Here is a 12,541-nt window from a genome sequence, read left to right on the forward strand (position 1 = left end):
ACCTGAGCCAAGTGGTTCTATGGGAGTGGTTGAAAAAGTCAAATGAACAATTATCAAGTTATTGCATTTTGATGAACGATTTAAGATATTTTTTTCTTTAGAATAATGTGCACAGATGAATCATGCACGATAAGCATAGGAGCATGCAAAAATAATAATTAGTGACAATTTGGATTTCATTTTGACAGTGGATTTTCCTCTCATTTCCACAAAAATAAAACATGAAGGTGGCTGATGACTTCATGCAATGCTTAATTCATTCCAGCATGCTGTCATTTAAACTGCTCAATAAGGGCTCTGTCAGCCCACCAACCATCTATCTATATGCTGCATGATTGATAACTTGCATTTATTATACAGTAATATGCATTTTTTTCTCCATCCCTCGCAATCAAACATAATTGCTTGAGACAGAGTCCAGCAAGCATCTAAGACTAGAGTGTCTGTCATTTACCATGTCTTCTTGAAAGATGGCAAAACAGCCAAACCAGAAATTTCTTCCAATCTTTTAAATCCCAGAAGCTCCCCATAAAGTCAACTTAAAATCAAAATTCACTACTGACTTTTTTAATGCACATTCCTGGTTATTCTTATACTGACTGACCTGTGAATATAATTCTAAAGAAAACAAAATGCATATACATTGACTTTAATCATCAACTTTGCCTCATAAAAGACAAAGATGCTTCTCCTGAAATTCTTAAAGGGATAGTTCACCCAAAAATTTCACCCATTTAGTCACCCCTCATGATATCCCAAGTGTGTATGATTTCTTCACCAGAACACATTTGAAGAAAAAGAGAAAAATATCTCAGCTCAGTACTATAGATCCTTAAAATGCAAGTGGATGTAGATTTCTCTTTGAAGCTCCAAAGATCACAGACAGTCAGCATAAACATCATCTATACCACTCCAGTGATTAAATTAATGTCTTCTAAAGCAATATGATCACTTTTGGTGTGAAATAAGATCAATATTTAGTTACTTTTTACCTATAAACCATCGCTTCCAGTAAGCTTCATGAGAGAGTTCACGCAGTCTCTCGTGTGACGAATTTGCATTGCCATGTTATGGACGTAAGGTCATGTTTTCCTCTCGGTTGAGACATACAGCATAAGCACACAAACATACAGATACTAATACAGATCTAAACCAAAACCAACTAAGCTTCTGTATAGCGTTTATCAGACTCAGTTGTACACAGCGCTGCTATTCCGGGTGTGTCACATGTGCGTCAGTTCTTACGTGTCTCACGTCCAATGCGATTACGTCACAAGCGTATACTGCTGCTGACCGGAAGTGATTAAAAGTACTAAAATATTGAACGTTTTCGCACTAAAAGAGATTGCGTCGCTTTAAAAGACATTCATTAACAGCAGGAATCGTAAGGATTGCGTTTATGCTGACTGTCTGTTCTTTTTGGAGCTTCAAAAGTGTGATCACCATCCACTTACATTTAAAGGACCAACTGAGCTAAGATATTTTTCTGTTTTTCTTCCAATGTGTTCTGCTGAAGATAGAAAGTCATACACATGGGGTATCATGAGGGTGAGTAAATGATGAGAGAATTTTCATTTGGGGATGAACACTTTATGGAGATAAAATAAGCCGATTGTTCAAAATAGTTAAGAATAAAAATCTACAAAATGAATGTGGACAGCATAGCTCAAATAATTTGGTCTTGGATAAATTTGATGTGAAATGGAAATTTTGAAATATTTCACTTTTGAAGGCAGAATTTGCTGTCAAGGCAAATCTGAGCAGAGTTTGTGACTCTGTTCTGAAACTAGAGCAGACACATGTGAGATTACAAATAATTTTTTTCCTCAGATCTAAGAAATTGGAGAAACAGGAGACCTACATCTCCATTTGTTCTCCATTCAATCTCATCAGTGTTTAAGAGAAACAAAGTGATTTTTCTATTGCATATGATGACAGGTTATGATGGGACACCAAGGTGATTTTTGCAGATAGCTTTGCCAAAATGGTGTATTAGTACAAATGGTAAATTTGATGCCAGAATTTAAAACATTGAGGTGTCATTGAGTTTGCAAGAAATGCTGAATGAGAGACATCGAGTGGAGACAAAGTGCCTTTAAGGCTAGCCCTTTAAATAACAAGTCTGTATATACTTACTGTAAATGAAGACAGAAATCTCCAAAATATATTGGTCAAAATAATGTTCAAATCAAATATTTCAAATCAGCAATACATCCTGGCAACACTGGCATGATAATTGTCCTTCTTTTGCTTAAGTCACACACAAAAAGCTATTTCTCTCTCTAGGTGATCTCTCTATTAAAAATGTGATTTGCTCTTTTAACCATAGGGTGGGACTTACATTCCTACAGCCACCATATTTAGCATTTTGATTTCTCCAATTCATATGTATGACATATGACTCATCTCATCCTTATGATGTCTCAGAAAGAGATTATGTATTTGAAATGATAGAGAAAAACAGAAATGGTTCTAAATTCCTACCGCATTGCAGGGTCCAGCATTGCAGGGCTCACCGGGCTCGCCCTTGGGACCTGGAGTACCTTTTGGCCCTGGAGCTCCGCCTGCATCACCCTACACACATCAACAGCTGGCATTTAGTAACCCTGTCACCTAAGGCTTGTCGTCACACACACACACACACACACACACACACACACACACACACACACACACACACGTTGTGTTTCCATATTTTATGGGGACTTTCCATAGACATAATGGTTTTTATACTGTACAAACTTTATATTCTATTCCCTAAACCTAACCCTCACAGAAAACATTCTGCATTTTTACATTTTCAAAAAACATAATTTAGTATGATTTATAAGCTGTATTCCTCATGGGGACCGACAAAATGTCCCCACAAGTTCAAAAATTTCGGGTTTTACTATCCTTATGGGGACATTTGGTCCCCAAAAAGTGATAAATACACACACACACACACACACACACACACACACACACACACACACACACACACACACACACACACACAAACACCTGCCATATAAAGAAGGGCTGCATGTAAATATTACCGACATATGGGGCAAATGCCACCAACCTGGAATTATAATCTCTGCAGAGGTGAGACGTGAGTCTCAAAAAGTTCTTGATGCTTTTGAACATCCACTGAGCCTCAAAGAGACTGCTCTGGTCTCTATTTTAAGGACGATTAGATATAGATAAGATGTAATGGATCTTATCTATGAATCTACAAGTGTAACATTTTCAACATCTGCTTATAGCAGGTGCACACTGTGTATACAAGCAATATACAAGCAACGCATAGGTCTGTGAAGTGTCTAGGGCAAGCAAATGCTTCTCAACATCCTGTTTCAAAACTAACGCCCTGGTGCTTCAGTACACTGTATAATGCAGAATTTAAATAAAAAATATGATACATTTTCAATCAACATCAAGATAACAATTTTTCATCACCTTAATGCTTGCCCTAGTTCATATTAATAGGTCCAGCGGTGTGACAAATTTATTAGGTACAAATATTGTAGCCTCTCAGTTAATATTAGGTCATTAAACAGAATTCGTAATTTGTAATATATATATATATATATATATATATATATATATATATATATATATATATATATATATATATAAAAATGCTTTTGTTTACCTTCTCTCCTTTTATTCCATCTTTTCCAGGTGTTCCTGGCTTACCGGGAGAGCCCTGTCAATCAGAAAATATAAGACACATGTCTATCAGCTTTAGCAACCTTCAAAAATTCCCACATTTATTTATTTTTTTTTTATCAAGAACACTACACTTTTATTTTATCCCGAACACAACCCCATCATTTTTGAAAAAAGGCAGATGCTTGTTAGCAAAAGCAGGTGCAGAGAACAGATTGTGATGCTGATGCAGTTTCCTCTCACAGTTCGAGATCTCAGATGTATCCGTCTCTGCGAATTAATTTTCACATTACAGATTGATTACTGATTGTCTGCGCAACAATTTGCAGTTCTGCACCCTTGTCTCTCTTCCCTCTTTGATGATCTACATTTTACATGGATTGTATTTTTCAATGTGTGTGTGAGTGAGTGTAAAGAAATATTGTAAACATTAAGTACTTGGAGTGTGTGATAAAAGAAAAACTTTACATTTCGAGTAGTGCTTGCCGAAGCAAAATTATTTTCCAGGATGTTATGTTTTGGGGGTATTGTACATATTTTGACTAGATAATTTCCATACTTTTCCATTACTTTCTCATGAATTTCCAAGACTCTTTTGCAGCATTTTAAAATGTTTAAATTGTTTTCAAACGTGAACACATTGTTTTCGCTTTGTCTTGTCCTCTCACCTCATCTTTTGGATGTCTCGCTGCAATTTTGGAAGCCCTCTATTTTGTGTTCAATATTTAGAATAATTTTTATGTCATACATTGTTTAAAATAATGCATATAATTTACATTAATACAAATTTTTATAAAATATATTTTTGACCACCAGACACTTCTTCATTTTAACACTGTAAAGCCTGAGAATATGAATAAAATATTCTTTTTTCAATAAACAGTTTTTATCACATGTATTTTTTGCACCAAACACTATATTGACATAAAAAAAAAGGGAAATTGTAAAATTTTTTGCTGGGTCTCAGGAACTTATGGTAAGATTACATCATCATAGCTTTTAATGTAAAATAATGAAATCTTTATTATTATACCAGAGCAGGTGGCACATTTAAAAATACACAGAAATATTAGTTCACACTTTAAATATACATTTCAAAAGTATATGTCTGAATTTTTAAAAGGGCTTTCTGTGCTTTTTTTTTTTTTTTTTTTTGTGGTGGGCATGAATGGAGTGTAATGGTGATTGAAAGATATACCACAAAGCCTGTTTGGATTTCAATAGGGGTTTTCAATAAAATAATATACAATATTTTAACCAAGCAGAGGTTGCTTATATTCAGCAAATATTCAAATAAAATATCAGTAACAATATAATCACTACAGTCACTTTTACTTAATTAAAATAAGATTTTTTTTCCCAAGTCTGCCACCATTTTAAATAGATCGATATAAACTTTGAAAGCACTTTTTTTTTTTTTTTTACAAATAACCACTAGGTGGTTCCATAAACACCATATCATGTTTGACCCATCAGCTTGAACAGAGAGTGAAACAAGAGCCATCAAACGTTGTGTATCATAATTGATACACACTGCATTATAGGGTTAACAGCCACTTCGATTTGTAACTTTTCCTATTCAAATAAATAGTGAGAAAATTGTACAAGCATATAGGCTGTGCATGTAGCCTGCAGTAAACAGTAACCACTGGAATAATGCTAATTTAGCTTAGAGCACATACCGAGATGGTCTGAGATCATTTGCAGTACTCACATATAGGAAACAATTCTTGCAATCTATTTTCGAACAACTAACACAGAGAAGAGAGGTATATATCATATGCGCATTCTGTGAGAAGCACTCAACAAACAGCGAATCAGATACACGCATCGACGGATATAATTTAGTTCGTTATTCAAAATATAGCTCTAATCAAGCATGTTTCTTCATGCCCACATCTATGTGTCTAAGGTTACCAACCAACTGACCTGTATAATACAGACAAGTCCAGTTTTAAAGGAAACAGAATTGCGTTTAACATTAAATCAAAACACCCAAACATCTGCGAACGTTACAAAATATATAGGCAGGGCCATTTCTGAGCATATAGGGGCCCTAAGTGAAATCCTACTTGAAGGCCCCCCCATCACCCATGGAACCCATGGCTCCCGACTTGTCTGTGCACTTCATGAAGACAAAAAACTCTATGAGCATGTGCATGCCTGTGACATCTAGCCCCAACTCTCTCTTCATGCAGTTAATGCATAAGCCACACGCAGTTCAGGCCACAAGGGGACCTCCTATAACTGTCTAATTGAGCCACAACAGCTGCCATCTTAATCATAGATTTCGTTTATATATATATAACCTTGTTGTGTGGAGCAATTTGGTGGCTCGGGCCCTAAGCAGCTGCTTATTTTTCATATTTTATAGGCTATAGGCTATTTATATATTTTTGCATTTGCATCAGTTTCACATAGGCTATTATTGTTAATGTTAATAATTACAGATTAGAATGGAAAACCAATCCAGGGACATTTCCTGAAACAGACACCTTTCGCGTGAGTTGTGGGAGAGCCCTTATATCGGCTGTTGTTCAGGTACACGGATGCGTCACTAGACAGAAGTGGCTGGGGGAAAGATCAATGGACATCCATGAGAAGCAGCACACATCTTCTGTCATGTTTTCCTTTAAAATCAGGAGAATGTAGGTGATATTGAGACTTTTATTAATTGCTCATCAAGAAGTGGACAATTAACACTGCTTAGATTCACAAGCAAATATCACCACAAGATTAATTTGACATGGTGAGTTATTGCATACAAACATTCAAAGCGTTTATATATTTAAATATTATTTTTTTTTACTTATATGCTAACCATATGAACTTAAGTAATCATGAATAAACTTCTTTAATGTTAAATTAGTGCAAAATGCACCATCACATGGCACTACGCCTGTTCACAAAGTACTCCGTTTACGCAACAACGCAATTTGCGCACTGATCTGTGCGGGATTAGTAACGCTTCTTCGCATTGCCCCCGTGATCGCGTCAAACCTGAAGAAATCTTAGCCCACGTGTATTGTTGAATATATATATATATATATATATATATATATATATATTTTTTATAAAATTCCATGACATCTCCTAAACATTCAGTGTTAACCTGTTTTTCCATGACATTTCCAGGCCTGGAAAAAAACATTTCTAAATTCCATGACTTTTCCAGGATTTTAATGAGTGCACGAACCCTGAGGTTTGGGTGGTTTTCAGCACATGGCTATACGATTGCTAAGTTGCTGTAAATGGTTGCTTTGGCATCCTCAGTGCATTGCTCTGCAGTCACTTGGGTGTTCTAGGTGGTTGTTAGGATATTTAGGGTGGTTGCAAGGATGTTCGATAGGGTGTTTTGAGCGATTTTCAGTGCATTTTCAATGCAATCACAAACATTGCAGTTTGGGCACTATGGTTTAATATTTTGGGTTAGGGGTTTGTTCAAATTCCTAAACCCAAGTATAAGCATTCATACTAGTAATGCTTGCATTAGTCTCTCAATCACTCAAAACTTAAATGTTTGTTGCTTACCGGTTCTCCAAGAAGACCAGGAAGTCCAATGAGGCCAGGTGGACCCTGTTTTCCCTGTAAGAGGATTAAAGATCTCTTTAATCAAATTATATGAACCTTATTTCAGGTCTCACACTAAGGCACTGCCAAGTCAAAAGCTAACATTTCAGTATGAGAAATCTGAAATCTGATTGTGCCTCACTCTGACAGAGAAAGCAAATGAAAACAGCCTTTGAGAGGTCTTGCTGCAGTTACTTTTGATTTTGTACCACCTGTGAAAATTGCAGCATTTTGACAGCTTGCTATTCTGAGAGGTCTCTCTCTGCATCCTTAACTGAAAAGAAGGCCATAAATCAAAAATGTTTTGCAACCTTGGTGACATACCACAACCCATTTAACTTAGCAGGAACTGATTGCAGGAAGCCACCCAAAAGAAAGTTTTTGGCACAAGTCAGTAAATTGCAGAGATCATTGCAGAGCAGCTCTCCTGGCCAACTATGTTGACGAGATCCACAATATGCCCATCAAAACGTAAAGTAGAAGGACTAAATGATCTTTATATCTAAGTGAAATCGCAAGACGCAATGTTGGAGGCTTATGGAGACTGGAAGTTCTTACCTCAGGTCCTGGAGTCCCTGTCAGCCCAGACAATCCAGTATCTCCCTTTATGAGAATGATAACAATGGTAAAATATATATATATATATATATATATATATATATATATATATATATATATATATATATATAAATTAACTACAGTAAAAAAATCTTTCACAGACTTTATTTACCTTTAGTCCTTGTGGGCCTTCAGACCCCTTTTCACCCTGGTAAGTGTAAAAATGCTGACATTAAGTGGAATCAAATTTCCTCTAAGATCTACAGTGAAGACAGTTTCGAGGTTGTGTCCATGCTTTTAAAACAACACGTGTGTCCATATTTTTTAAAACAACACTCTCCATTTTGAAACCTTTGAGTGACTCCACTAGCATCATAAAGTTCAAAAAGAGAGCTGGATCAAGAGTTTTTATTGGCTAAATAAAACTTTAATTTTTTCCTATTGCTGAATACATTTTTCTGTTAGACTAGCTTTAGAAAGATGAACTTATGCTGAACTTTCTTCTAACTCTCCACAAACGCCATTTATGGATATTCACCTGGCCTCCTTTCTGGCCTTTTGCACCTCCATCCCGCTCATGTATTGGAGAGAGCAAAAAACAAACAAAATCAAAATAATAAAAACAAAACAACAACACAAATACAATGCAATGAGGGTTATTCATGAATGCATGGTTGCATTTGAAGAAAGCACAGTCAGATTCAATCAATTGCACATGTGAAGTATGTTACTACATATGACTGGATTATAAATAAATAAAATTTTTGGCATTAAAATGCTTTATATCTAAATTATGGATCTCATTAAAATTAAATGTACAACAAAAAGTGTGAGACACAATATTATTTAGAAAGTGAATTTCAAAAATCAAAATCAATCTACAGAGGCAAACTTACAGGTCCAGAAAGTCTCAGACCATTTGCTGTCATAACCTGAAAATATGAACAGAAAATAAACAGTCTTTATTATTTCATTTTCACTTGCTTAGATTTTCATTTATTATTAATTTTCATATTTATTTATTTCAATTTATTTAGAAAATACATTTCTAAAGCCACAATGTGTTGAGTACTAGAAATCCTAGTTCAAAGCACTGCCAATGACACAATCAAGTCTTTCCAGCTACACAACGTACATATATACTGTATATATATATATATATATATATATATATATATATATATATATATATATATATATATATATACTGCTTCGGAGACATTCAACAAACTCCATGAAACTTAAATGAGTTTCATGGAGTATACAAATAACTGAAGTTCAAGAATAAAGATGAAACAACATGAGGTCTGATGTACTGTAACTTCAAGAAAATGTTGGTTTAGAGGTTTAGGGGGCGGCGCTACCCCTCTGGCCCCGCCTGCCGGCAGGCTTTTCCCTGCCTCTCTAGGGCTGGGGAGGGGGGAAAAAAAGAGGAGAGGGAAAGGGCAAAGCGGAGCCCAGATATGCTGTCGTCTGGCCCTCAGCCACTCCACAACCTCTGGTGGACAACAGCTTGCTCTTCCCCTGCTGGAAAGTAGTAGGTCCTCCTTCCCCGGGCGGACAGCTGCGACTTCTCCTTGGTTGGCTGGTAGTGGCATTAAAACTTCGCTTTGGATAAAAGCGTCTGCCAAATGCATAAATGTAAATGTAAACCAATGGTGTGAGTTTGTGGCAGGTATGACCAATGGCAGGTGGGAGTCTTCAGGACAGTTATTAATTTTGCAATTCCACTTGATTGCACAGACATTACACAGTTTAACTTCAAATTTAAATCTTGGAACAAACAAGAAATAAAAATATAATTAGGCAGATCCCATGTTTACTAAATGTTCAGTTTGGATATGGAAGGTTTTTAGAAGGCCAGTAATGAAAGGAGCATAAGAGGAAAACGATGCATCCCAGAGGTCCTGGTGACGTTAGTATGATCCCAAAGCTCAGTCTCTCGACATAAAATAAGGTCAGATATGTGCATCACAAACTTTAAAGGTGCACTCAGTATTTTTTATGTGTGGTGTTTTGAACTTACACTGACACCTAGTGGCCTGGATGAACCATTATTCAAAATCTTTCATTTTCAGTTTCAGATGGCATTATAGAAATTCACTATTCACAGTCAGATATGATTATCTTAATCTATGAGTGAAAGTGTCCAAAATCAGGTGGGTTACTGAGATAAAGTGAGTTGTATTTGGATGGTCATGTGATTCTAACGTGGCAACCTCCATGAGGGGACCCTCTCCATATAGAATAAAACAGCTATTATAAGGTGAATGAGTCTTCATCTCATGTGAGTGATCATGATTTTATACATATATTTCAAAATTACAATTAATTTCTTTAGGAGTAAAACTTTTTTAATAAGGAAAAAATACAGAGAGCACCTTTAATTTTTCTCTTTAAATTTCCTCTATCTAAAGGAATAGTTAACCCCAAATTTTTGTTCTGTAATTATTTACTTGTTCTAAACCGTATGTTGTCATTTTTCTGTGGAACACAAAGGGAGATTTTTAGAAAAACCTTCACATAGCTCTTATCCATATAAGGACAGTTCAAAGTGACCAAACCACCACTTGTCTTCTGAACCCATATATGATAGCTTTGTGCGAGGAACAAACCGAAACACTTTTTCACAGAAAAACTTGTAACACTCAAATCAAACATAATGCCAGGCAAAATTATTTGAAAATTACAAAGGAGGGAAAGAATTTCAGTGAATAATGACTGAAAATCCAGTCTGTTCATCATACAAAGCGATTCTACAGCTTTTTAGAAGAGGTTGAATATCTCATGGACTATATATATATATATATATGTCAAATAATTACTTTGGGTATATAATGTTTTGGGTGAACTATTGCTTTAATATGTGTCGTTTGATGAGTGATACTGTGTGTGTGATAGATCTGCAAGTGTCAGAACTTGATCGAAACCAGTAAAGTACTCACAGGGCCCGGCAGTCCTCTGAGTCCTTCTTCACCCTAAAGGTATAATTATACAGACACACAAAGAACATTGAATCAGTGAACCACAGGTGTCATTTATTTAGTCTCAGACGCTAACAGACTGCCCTCAATCTGTTCGAACTGGCTTGAATCGGCTCCACCCGAGCAAACCCATTCTGTTGCAATCTTCTAGAAACATCTAAAAACATCTATTAACCCTTGTGAAAAATATTGTTTTACCTTATTTGGTGTTCCTGGTCAAAAATGTCCAGCCTATTAATAATTGCGTATAAATCTCTTGTTATGCTATACTATCACCAAATATGAATTTATAATAAAAATTTCATTTTTCAATTAGCACAGGTTTTTTATTTATTTTTAGATCTTATTGATCATAGGCCTCAGTGATCTAAGCTTATGCACCACCGTTTTTGAGTGGAAAAAAAAGTCTTATTTGTGGATCATTTTGGCAATATTAATTTTTGACCGGGAACACCAAAAGTGTAACAAGGTGAAAAAGAAACCCCAAAATTAAAAACATTATCAAAAAAATTTAGGAACTTGTGATACCCTGTGTGAGAAAAGTCAGTAAGATTTAGTCCAATAGGATAAAATTAACTTGCATTTTCAGGCAAAAGAAAATCCTCCTTGGGTCAAAATGACAGGAACACAACATGAGGGTTAATACACTAACTGCCTTTCCACCACTAAACGACAACTGTAAACAAGAACTGTGAGTTACAATTATTTTAACATTGACCCCGTAGCTACTGACCTTTCGAAGCTTCAGCCAATTCGGCACGGACTTCAAAGACACTTACCGGTAATCTTTAATCTTACAGTTCAATCAATATCCTTAGGATTTAAACATTGCCCACCAGCATCTAGTCTGTTAACTTAATTAATTCATGATTTGTATTACACATAGATAACTAATATAGGCATTATATTCATGCTGTATAGCTTAATACACTAACTGCCTTTCTTCTTTCTTTATTGAAAACCTTTTTAAATCTTAAATCCTTCTTCCACCACTATCTCTTACTTTCCTCTCAGCATGTACTCCTTTTGTTTTCTCATACCAGTCTATTACTTTGGTCTCAACAACTTCAAATAAAACCACCACTAAACGGCAACTGTAAACAAGAACTGTGAGTGTTACAATTATTTTAACTTTGACCACGTTGCCACTGACCTTTCAAAGCATCAGCCAGTTCAATCAATATCCTTAGGATTTAAACATTGCCCACCAGCATCTGCTCAGTTAACTTAATTAATACATGACTTAATACGTGACTTGTTTTACACATAGATAGCTAATATAGGCATTATATTCATGCTGTATTGCCCGAGGGAAATTGGCTCCCCAGCTGAGCCTGGTTTCTCCCAAGTTAATTTTTTTTCTTTCTCTATTATCTAACATCTTATGGAGTTTTGTTTTCCTTTCCACAGTTGCCTTTGGCTAGCTCACCTGCAACCTAAAGAAAAATATTTTTTTGGCATTCTTTTATTTAATTTGCTCAATGGGTTGCATTTGACATTACAGACATTACAGCATAATACTTTGTAAAGCAGCTTTCTAATTTGCATATATTCAAAGTCTGACATCGTTGCATTGACAGTGATTTTCACACACATTTTTTTATCACTGTCTTTTAGAGTACAAAGCAACACAAAATATTTCAAAACTGTCAAAGTTAATGAATGTCTTTTTATTTATATTTACCTTTTTCTAAGCATTCAGAGGCATTAGTTCTTGAAATATTTTTAATTTACCAAGAACATCCTAAGACCTTAACATAAATGAGTCCTCTTAT

General features: G+C 35.5%; 2 protein-coding genes across 2 annotated transcripts in view; both read right to left on the reverse strand.

Annotated features, from left to right (window-relative positions):
* The window catches only part of LOC127618006 (collagen alpha-1(XIX) chain-like), a 53,745-nt gene extending 45,388 nt beyond the window's left edge, over positions 1–8,357 (reverse strand). Inside the window, exons 1-6 of the mRNA XM_052090214.1 lie at positions 8,321–8,357; positions 7,955–7,990; positions 7,783–7,827; positions 7,186–7,239; positions 3,638–3,691; positions 2,485–2,574 (exon numbers count right to left, since the gene is read on the reverse strand). The gene's annotated coding sequence lies outside the window, so the exon portion shown is untranslated. The remainder of the gene's footprint in view (positions 1–2,484; positions 2,575–3,637; positions 3,692–7,185; positions 7,240–7,782; positions 7,828–7,954; positions 7,991–8,320) is intronic.
* Positions 8,358–8,660: 303 nt separating this feature from the next.
* LOC127617495 (collagen alpha-1(XIX) chain) overlaps positions 8,661–12,541 on the reverse strand; it is a 177,726-nt gene continuing 173,845 nt past the window's right edge. Inside the window, exons 17-18 of the mRNA XM_052089471.1 lie at positions 10,728–10,760; positions 8,661–8,714 (exon numbers count right to left, since the gene is read on the reverse strand). Coding sequence (XP_051945431.1) covers positions 8,661–8,714; positions 10,728–10,760 — 87 coding nt within the window. The remainder of the gene's footprint in view (positions 8,715–10,727; positions 10,761–12,541) is intronic.

The sequence above is a fragment of the Xyrauchen texanus genome, chromosome 24 (genome assembly GCF_025860055.1).
Source record: "Xyrauchen texanus isolate HMW12.3.18 chromosome 24, RBS_HiC_50CHRs, whole genome shotgun sequence".
NCBI classification, from domain to species: domain Eukaryota; kingdom Metazoa; phylum Chordata; class Actinopteri; order Cypriniformes; family Catostomidae; genus Xyrauchen; species Xyrauchen texanus.